The sequence below is a fragment of the Camelina sativa genome, chromosome 2, assembly GCF_000633955.1.
Source record: "Camelina sativa cultivar DH55 chromosome 2, Cs, whole genome shotgun sequence".
NCBI classification, from domain to species: domain Eukaryota; kingdom Viridiplantae; phylum Streptophyta; class Magnoliopsida; order Brassicales; family Brassicaceae; genus Camelina; species Camelina sativa.
Genome location: NC_025686.1, coordinates 27871411 through 27882355, shown reverse-complemented (window position 1 = coordinate 27882355; position 10945 = coordinate 27871411). Strand labels below are relative to the sequence as shown.

The following is a 10945-nucleotide window of genomic DNA, read 5'->3' as shown; positions in this document are numbered from 1 at the left end:
TAAACCAATAACATCATACTTGAAGAGGAACATATATGCAAAAGAAGAAAACAAGAGTACCTGAAAGTGTATGGCTCCTTCTTTGTTGTTATCAGAAAAAGAACCAAACAATATGGATTCCGAAAAAAAAAAACAGAGGAAATATAAAACAGAACAAACAATGACTTGGTCTTACCTCATGTCTGGTTTCGCAGGGATTGAGGCAAAGCTTGCACCCTAGCTTATTTTTACAAGAAGCAAAACAAACATTCGCACACTAACAAACTCTGTAATCAAAAATCAAAGTAAAGAGCAGTAGTATACCGGAATCCATAACGAAAATATGGTCACCAAGAACGCAAAATATGGCTCTGTCTGTAACGAAAATATGGCTCTGTCTGTAATGTTTCTGCAGTAGTATAACCCCAATGGCCTCAAGTGTACACACCGGTTTGCCAAAGCCTCAACACTCTCATCTGCAACAACAACAAATGTTCAAGAGCAGAAATCAAAAGCTTTGATTCGGGTTTCGTAAAGTTTAAAGGTTTACCTGTAATTAATACACAACCACAAAGATCAAGAGTTCTGAGATCAGGACAGCCATAAGCTAAACTCATCGAATCCATCTCAACAGATGAAGCAAGACCAACCCTACAGCGATACAACTCTGAAGCTGATTCCTGCACTTTCTTCAAATGGTCAACTGTGAATAATAATATGGGATTACAGAAGACGCTTTAGCAAAATTTTAAATTTGTTAGCACGTACGTGAGCTTTTGTATCACCACATCATTCACATCATGTATTCCACTACTATAGTTTTATCGATAAAATTCACGATGGCTAAAAAAGAGAGACAAAGACAACCATGTAATCCCTAATTAGTAAAATTATTTTAGCACTAAGTAAATAAAGGCTAAAGTCAACAAAGAAGAAAAGGCTTGACCATGTAGAGAAACAGAGCAAATGGATTTCAGAGATGCAATAAAACTGGTATAGAGCTAATACTGTTTTTTCGAACTGCTTCTGAACCAACTGGTTTCAGACTTTTAGCCAAAGACGAGCTGACACGTCGTCCCAATGTAACGCTCCTTCTCCAAAACAACAGCCATGTCTCTGATGAGGATATACATATCATTAGACCAAAAGCCACAATCATCTAGTACATTTTTCACAACACCAAAAGCCATAATCATCAATTCAAAGCTATATATGCAAATTATATACCTCAAGATCAGCACTTCTCTTCTAAGATATTTCTTAACTTAAGTCTCGAACTCAACATCGCTTTCCTGCATACAAATTTGAATCAAAGTCTCCAACTTTGCTAAAACCCAGAACTAATGAACTGTTAGAAATTGAAACACAACAAAGGTAGTACCTACTCAACAGGAGGCAAAACAAGATTGTTATCCTCTGAACTTAGCTCCATTTTGATCCTTATCACCTAAACAAATCAAACAACTCAATTACAATTAAGAAAACCCATTAAATCCTGACTAATTCTGGTCAGCCCCCTGCCTCATTTATGGTTCACGATAGAACGAAAACAGCGGAAGATAGAGATAACTCTTAAAACATTTTTTAGGAACGAAACAAAGTTCAAATCGAAGAAGCCTTCACCTGAGATTATAGAGAACACGGCGCGGAGAAAGAATAACAAACGGCGGTGAAGCTATTTAGGTTTTTAGCAGATTCGATTCCAAACCCTTCCTCTGATTCCAGATCCTTGATTCCAAATTCCTTCCTTTATTGTTTCGAGAATTCGATCGCAAGAGAAAGAGAGAGAGGAAAACAAATAAAATCTAGGTTCCCAAATTTTCTTTTTCCTTTTGTATTATTCTATCGGCCAACAAAAAACAAACACGTAGCGTCTCTTACAATAACATCCGATATACTATATAACAACCTCTCTTAGCTTTTTCTTTTATTTTGATTTATTTTTTTCCTACATAACACACTAAAACTTGCTAAGATACTACCGATAAACAAGGCCTTAAGTTGGCGAGATGACCGAAGAAGAAACCATAGCACTAGCACGTGTGCGATCAGTGTTCTCTACTGTGTTGGTCAAAGTCAAACCACAACCAAGCCGTAGCGTATTTATTCTTCTATGAAAATTAAACAGATATATCTTTCCGACAAAACATGGACAACAATTTTTACCCATAGATGAAAGAGTTTAAATAGTAGTAAAAAAAAAACTGGATATGTGAATGATGTGGATACACCGAAACTAATTAAAATCTAGATGGTTGAAAATATAAATTTCGAGCTTTTTTTTTTGATAGAAAAATTTCGAGCTTATTTGTACAAAAAGGGTAACATTAATTCATCGGAAAATCAAAAAAAAAAAAAAGGTAGCTAACAAACTTGTTAGCTCACCAAATCGTCCGTGTCTTTTCCCCCTTCATGGCTTCCACCTACAAATATACATGGTTCAATTTATTAACTCAATTACTAACTTTTATTATATATCTCCCCAAGTTTAATTATGGCTTTGAAATGTTTTCAAAATTTGTTTCTCTACAAGAAACAATAAAATAATACCACAAGATATACAAAATATAGTTGTAATTTTGGGTACATTTAGCAATCAGACATATGCTTTTCGTTGATTGGTTATATATTAGCGTAGCACATAACGCGCGTTGATCATAAATTGATTATTATTCAGCTACCTATAACCTATATGATGTATTTTTTTTGTAATGTCACCGTTTGGGGTAGATAACTAGATTAGATTACATAAAATATAAATAGTTAATATCGTAAAACAACATCAACAATATTGATCCTTGCATAACTTTATACTATTAAATTAAAGATGACAGAAAGGGTATTGCATTCTAGAATTTAGTACGTCTGTAATCGGAACTATGGATGAGGCTTTTTTTTTTTTTTTTTTTTGTATGCCAGCCTTGGACACGAGATTTGGTGCGACATATCATGTGAATACTCTCCATCATGAATATTCATGAGTCTTGACCGTGACTCGACTCATGAGTCATGCCTCACACCACCTTTACCCCGACCGTTCCGTACGCGAATACGCGTATTCATGTACGTAACGTTGATCTCTTCACAGTTCTATATATCTTATCACCCGTATAATTAAACGCGATTGCACGTGTGCATATATTATATACTATATTTGTGTTATAAATAAAATAAAGAAACGTTTGAGGTTCGGATAGTTGCAACATGCAAACTAATGAGAAAACATATAATTTTCAAGATTGGTATATATAACTCAGGTATACTGAAAAGTGGACTAGTTCGTTTATTCTGATAATTTAATATGTAAAGAAATTAGAGAAACAAAATTAAATAACATGACTTAGTAAGTGGAAGTTGTATAATTATTAGTAATTTTCAACTACAGTTTAAGAGGGATTTAGAGGGTCAATATAAATGGCAATGTCGTCGGCGTTGGAATTTTCCCATAGACTTAAATATCATATCATATATGTTGAATTAAACTGTGCAAGCAACCAGATTCATATTACATGGCTGTGGCCAGTGGGAGTGATGGTTACGTTTTAGGAAACTTTTTTTTCGAGTGTCATATTTTGTTTATTTCATGATTGGATAAACATTTACAGCGAGTTGAATATCTAATATAAAGAAATTTTACTACTTTTTGTATCTTATCGGTTCTACCGTTATAGTAAATTCTAGTCGATTGATAAAACAACTTGTACATTTTTTCTAAGATCAAGTATACAATATTTTTGTTGACAATTCTATAAAAATGCGTCGCACACAAACATCTTTGAGCTATAAAGTCGGAACACACTATGCAGCAGTCACAGAATGTCCTGATATTTTTGTGTTCTGCAACACACACACATATACCTTTTCGTGTTTGGATTCATGAGACAAAAGTTAATGGTGATGCGTCGTGTGTTTATTACATAATTTACATTCATCACAAAACAAATGTCAGTCAATGTCTTACTAATCAGTTTCTATATATAATTATGTGACAAAGCACACCCAATTACGTACCATAGTATATATTGTTTAATGTTCATCTATATATCAGTTATGATACTACGTACATTATATTAATCAATGGTTCATAACTATACTTCACTAGAAACCTGTACAGCCAATCTAGGGATTAGCTAGATTTGTCAGTCAGTTTCGTGTTGCCCTGAAGTAAAGTTATTTGAAAATTATTTTAATAAAAGAATGAAATTAATAATAATGGAGAAGTACGATTGCTAGAATTGTTAATAGGAGTAGCTAAGACGTAGTCAGTGTTTGAAATAGTAAAGAAAGGTATGGGACTTAGACCAACTTTAGATTTCAACTGTTGTTCCTGACAGTAGGACGAGTCTTCTGTATTAGTTTACTTTCTGTTCGTGTATATATCTTCTTATAAGATTGGGACAATGGAGTCATTTTACTTCATACTCATTGAGTTTGAAAATCAGGTAATCATATCTTCTGATCTATATATTAGTTAAGAGTAAAATTTGAAAACAACTTTTAGTTTTTAATTACAATTACAATATGATATACTATTGAACTTTCGTAAATATGCCCATTAATTTTTTGTATGTATACACGCCTCCGAATATATATCATTTACTGTATTAGATTTCTCTTTACAAAACTTGATAGAAAAATAGTAAAACCGTATAAGTGTTGGGCAAACGTTGCATTGAATGAAGAACCCTAACTCAGTGGAAAAAAGCTTAGATTAAGATTGAAATGGCAAGAACGGTGATTGATATATGCACTGTATGCATACGTGTGTCTATATAAAAAATAGTAATATATATATCCATTTCAAGTAGCTTAGACCATGGGCAACGCCGTCGATTCGGGCCGTCCCTGGTTTTTTTATGGATTTAATTTAATTCTAAAAGGCCCATTATTGAAAAAACGGTTCTTATTATAGGACGTTTTTCGTCCGTCTTCTTCGCCACGTGGTCTATTATGATTGGCTGTCGAATTCTCTAGGGTTAAACCAAAAAATTGTCGAGACAAATTTTGTTTGACTTCTTTCTTCTCTCGACGGCAACGACAAAGGCGATACACATCGTCGACGATATCACGAAGGCGCTCCGTTCTTCTCACCGGAATTTCTTTACAAAATACCGAAGCCGATCTTCTGTTTCTCCCGAAGCCGGTCCGATCATCTGTCTCGAAGCTTGTCCGGCGATCCGATCTTATCTCCCGAAGCTTGTCCGGCGATTCGATCTTCTCTGTCTCCCGATGCTTGTCTCGTCGATACCAAAACAACGGTCTTGCTTCTAATCGCTTACATCGTTGTTGTCACCGTCTTCAATCTCTTAGCTATTGGATCAATCGCTTACAGTGTTTTCCAAGGATTTTACGGTAGACCTGTGAGATTGATCTCCGCCGTTAAATCGAGCTTCGCCTCGTTTCTACCACTCCTCGCTACTTTGATTTCATCCAATTTCATCGTTTTAGGGGTTTTCTTGATTCTAGGGATTTTAGCTTTCTTGTTTACTAAGCTAATCCAGATCATCCCAGGTCTTCAATTCGGTTACGCTTCTCCGTAATTCCAAACTCTCACTACGGTAGTAACAATCATCTCGATTCTAGCTGTGGTTAAGCTCTATGTGGATTGGGTTCTTGCTTGGGTTGTTGTTGTTGTTGAGTCAGCTTGGGGTTTAGCTCCATTGAAGAGAAGTAAAAGCTTAGTTAAAGGAATGAAGAGTGTTTCTTTGTCTATCATCTTCTTCTTTGCAACAACTGAGTTGATTCTAGTTTGGATCAGTACCGTAGCTGCCTCTGCTCAGCTCGACGATGATGGTGGGAAGTTGTGGACGAATGCTTTCTTTGTGTTGCAGATTGTGATCACGTCTGCGGTTTTGACGCTGTTGATGCTGTATAATCTTGCGGCGACTACTGTGATGTATATGTATTGTAAAGCTGTTCATGGTGAGCTTGCTTGGAAGATTGCTGAAGAGTTTGCTAGAGAGTATGTGAGTTTGCCTTTTGATGATGGTAAAGTTCCTCACTTGGTCTCTGTAGCTTACAACAACATCTGATGATGAATCATACTGATGATGATGAAGTAAAGATCTATGTTTGCTTTTGTGTGTTTAAGGTAGTGTTTGAAAAATCTGGTCTTTTTGTATTATAAAAGCATGTTTTTCACTTTGTATATACATTTAATGTTCTTGTGACTTCAAAACTTTTGTAATGTCTCTGAAATGATCCAAAATGGTTGATCCTTCGGGTCATTTGCTGCTCTCTCTACATGTTTCCTTACTCCACAAGCCGGTGTTGTACACTTATAGTAGCTCCTGTGAATTAGATCAAAAAGCATTAAGGAAAAAAGACCGATGAACTCTATCTTTAAACTCGATGACTGGTTTCTAAATTCACCTTGGATAAGGATTTCCTTTGACTACTTTCTGACCATACTTGCGCCACCTATATCCATCATCTAAGAGATCAACTTCACTCGTTGTTTGGACAATAATCCTAGGCTCTATCACAGTTTTGTGCGATGAAGCAACTGGTTCTGAAACCCGAACTTCAATATTTCTGCAACAATCAAAGATTGTCTTAATCTCATCAGAAACACCAATACATATTTGGACTAACTTTGGACATCTTCCGGATAATGAAGATTGATTTTAAAATTTCTATGAGTTGAATAAAATGTTTGTTTTTGTTTTTATGTTTTTATGTTATATGTTTTCTGTTATTAATTTCTTAATTGTATGTTTTTGTTTTTTCAACTTTAAATAATTAATCTTTAAACTTTCAAAATATTATTATTTTATTGGGGGGACCAAATACAAATAGACACCAATGCTCATACTAAAATAAGAAACTATCAAAATATTATTATTAAATGTGAGGGACCAAAAAAAGTCCCCAACCAATGTGGATGCTCTTAGATTGAGGAAGATATTGCAATAAAGATTGAATAGTTACAATGTTGTGATATAATTATAATCGGTCACTATATTTTAGACCGGGGCCTATCATATTCTCTCCTAACAAAAGAAAACTATAAACCTATTTGTAATTATAACAATACTGTATAAAGTTTTGAGTCATGACATAACATCTAAAAGGCTTCACCTTACCATAACACTTTAAATTATTATTTGCTCTTTGCCCACTATCTCCGTTCTTTCGTATTCGTTGAACACACAATACATGACATGAAACCTTGCATCCAAAGCTAGAAACAAATGAATCTAGCTTTCATTGTTATAACCTTTTTCTTTCCGTTTTTTTTTTTGGGGTCAAATTATTGATAATTATAACATACTAGAGGTTATATAATCATCGACTAAATGGAAAAAATAAAAATAAAGAAATAAATAAAGAATTTCAACCAGAAAATTATATATGTCTACTGTAATAACTGGACTAGAATTATTCAAATATGACTGAAAACATGTGATTTCGAAAATGTCTTCAGCTAAATGTTAAATTAAATCACCTATTCCCTTTTATAAATGATCTTACTAAAGCAAGAGTTACGATAATCTTCCAAAAACACTATAGCTTTGTTTGAAAACATTTTACCATGTTAACTGTGTCAAAAATATAATATTTTGATATGCAAAGGAGGAAAAGAGAATATTTCTTATGCAACTGTTGACAAGAGGGGAAAACACATAATTGTGCCGTACGTACAAGAGCTAGCTAGTGTTTTTTTTTTTCTACATTCCATTAGATAATTTGTTTTGAAATATATAATCATAACAATTACTAAACTTATGATTCATTAGTCTTAATAAGGGAGCTATCGTAGTTGAGTAGTTTTTGATGAATATGATAAAAATTAGTGCGATGTTTGTCAACTTTTCATTACTCAATAACTTTTGCATAAAAGTGAAAGACGAATATGGAGGATACAAAAAGTTTTTTACTTTTCTCAGCATTCATTAAAACTTTCATCCCCCTTCGGTAAACCAAATCTTCTTTCCATCCGCCTCAAGTACATAATAATTTAGTCAATAAGAAATAATTATATACTACAATAATTTAAGAACTGTAAATGATTTCTCCCTGAAACATTTGTTTTTGTTCAACCTAAAATTTCTGCAATTTATAAGTCTAAAGAAGATATAACACACAAACAGCTCTTCGGCTTGTAGACCATACCAGTTGTCAACAAGTCTAGAGCTACAACTACTTGCACAGTTGCACTGTTTGTCAAAAAAATAAATAGAAATTAAATATCAGAAGTAATTAAATACACACGAAAACATAACTCAAAAAAAAAAAAAAAACTCATACTAGTAGTCAGATTCTCTCTCTATCCATCTCTCTCAATCTCAATCTGCCCATATTTCTTGCTGTCAACAAATTCATTCAGCAATCTCCTTTTTTCCCCATCAACAACAAACAAAAATAAAAGTCCTTTCACAATATTCAAAAAACAAAACACTTTTACAAAAACCTCTCTTCATCAACAATAATGTCGTCTAGAAACCGGAGATCAAGAGTTAACTCTAAGTTCTTCTTCTTCACAAGACGAACCATCCTTCTTCTCCTTCTTCTTCTAGGGTTCTGCGATGGAGCAAGAACAAATACGAATGTGTTCAACTCGAAACCACACAATGACGCCGTTACCTCTTCACCTACACAGTTCTTGGGGTTCTTGCCACGTCACTTCCCAGTTCCAGCTTCTGGTCCCTCTAGAAAACACAATGATATCGGTTTACTTAGTTGGCATCGATCTTCTCCGTGAACCAAAAAACAAAGCCTTAAAAGGTCATTACCTTTTTTTTCCTATTAATTTGGTTTTCCTCTTCTACCTTTTGCTTCTGAATTTTAAGCTGGTGTAAATGTTTTATTTTTCTCTCTTTTTTTTTTCTTTTTTTCTTGTGATGCCAAGAAAGTGTTTTGATTCATGTCGACAAGGCAAACCATTTATAACTATTATGAATTTGTAAGTGGAAGTTGTATTATTATTTTTTTTGGATAGCTCGAATTTGTAGTATTGCACGTAAGAAAGTATAAGAGCCATCATCTTCATGATATACTTTAATCTTGTTATTACCATCAACTCAAGTGGAAATTTTTTTTATCTGGAAAGGTACAATGAGTTAGAAATTGACTTCGAATTTGACAACTACTAATTATGTGTAATCTTTAAAAGAATAGGTCAAATCGTTAAATTTAAAGAGAGTTGAAATATATGGTGTAACCAAAAAGTGTGATGTAGATCGGTCTTGAGATATATATAATCGACTTTTTTTTCTTTTTTCTTGGGTTCCATCTATTTGTTTTGTAATTATAACCAATAATGTCTTTCAGTCTTTGAAATGTCAATTGAGATTTGTGAATGTGATGGACCAAGGTTCCATCTAATTTTATAGCCATATAATATATTTTGACATTAAACCTTGACATTTATGCCGGGAAGGTGATCATCATCAATAGCGATATATATATAGATCAGAAAGGTATGATCATTAGAAAAAAAATATAAGCATTTATGTATCCCACATTCGACATTTTTACTTGTTTGACAAAAAATTAAAGACTCTAGTAATAAACCATCGTTTTTAAGAAGTACTATAAAAAATCCTATCTGTTTTCATAATTTTTTTATAATAATATCTGAACGATTGTTTATTGGAAAACCAATCGAGTACTCTTCTTTTATTGTAGTTGTTTACAAATAATCAGTGCTATAATTAACAGTACAGTCGTCATCATTACATGTTTGTTAAGTGTCATGAGTTCTGAAACCTCGAACACTATCTTCTTCCTTTTTCACGTTCGGTCGTTTCATTTAAATTCAGGTAATCATTCATACGCGTAGGACGGTATCCACTTAATAAATACATTTGTTGGTGTTTTGGTAAAAAGTAAAAACTAAAACATTGTATATATACATACATCGGTGTAATATAGGGCAGTGGCAAAAAAAAAGTTACTAATAAATTTAAATCATCAAGCTAGAAAACTACGTCTTTCTCTGTATGGAATATCTGATATTATTGGTTAGAGAGAAAGACGGTGTTGAAGCAGTAGGGAATCAGGAAATTAGATATTCAATATCATATATGTACACCGTCACTCCATTTTCATATTATATAATTTCAACGTAAAAGTGAATAATTTGGCTCAACCAAAATGGTTAGATAAAAGAATTGAAATCTAACGAATTCGTTCCATGGTTCCTCAACCTTCTTCATGAACAAGCCTTGATCCCAAACAACAAGTCTGAAAATGCTTAAGAACTTGTTGCGACCAAGTACAGAGTAAGTAAATCGAGAAAGGCCTTATTTGTCAAATCGAACCAATTTTTTGTAATACACTCTCTTCTTTGATCCTCCTGCCGCTTCCACCACCTCTATTACCTTAACTGTCACTCTCGAACCTGTAATAACTACTAATAAGTATGGCAACACCAATTAACCTCGAAAAAAATTTCATTATTTTCGGTATGCAAGTGGGAATGGAACACTCAAGCGCCTTACCACTACACACAACATAGTGTTTACGAGTTGATTGAATTACCAATATGTAGTGCCACTACATACACACTATATATGTTGATCTGCTTCAACCTTACCACTACATAAGGTTTTTATATATTGGGCTGCTTAAAGCAGTTAATTGTTGGGCTTCTGGTCTGGGCCGGCTCAGCCAGTGTTTATGATTTTAGCAATCTTTCAAGGAGATTCTCCATTATTATTATTTAAAAAATAATATTCTAATTCCCTACTGCTTCAACGATATTAACATTTTTGGTGTATATTTTGTGTTCAATCCTTCTAGTTATAATTATTTAAATATTTATTTTTAATATTAATTTTTACAAAATTGATCAAAATTCAATAAATAAAATATGATAAATTGACCAAATTAGTTAAGTTGATTTTTATAAAATCGCTAATATCTATAAGATTTCCTAATATCACTCTAAATTTCTCTACCAAATCAATAAGATTCATAAAATCAACAAAATATCATAAAATGCAAATATTTTTTTAAAAAA

At 33.3% G+C, this 10945-nt stretch overlaps 1 protein-coding gene and 1 pseudogene across 1 annotated transcript; both read left to right on the top strand.

Moving 5' to 3' along the window:
• Positions 4995 to 6268, top strand: LOC104743522 (annotated as a pseudogene).
• LOC104743513 (protein IDA-LIKE 2-like) lies at positions 8229 to 8937 on the top strand. Its single transcript, XM_010464586.2, has one exon. The coding sequence runs from the start codon at positions 8411 to 8413 to the stop codon at positions 8681 to 8683; it is 273 nt and encodes a 90-aa protein (XP_010462888.1). The 5' UTR covers positions 8229 to 8410; the 3' UTR covers positions 8684 to 8937.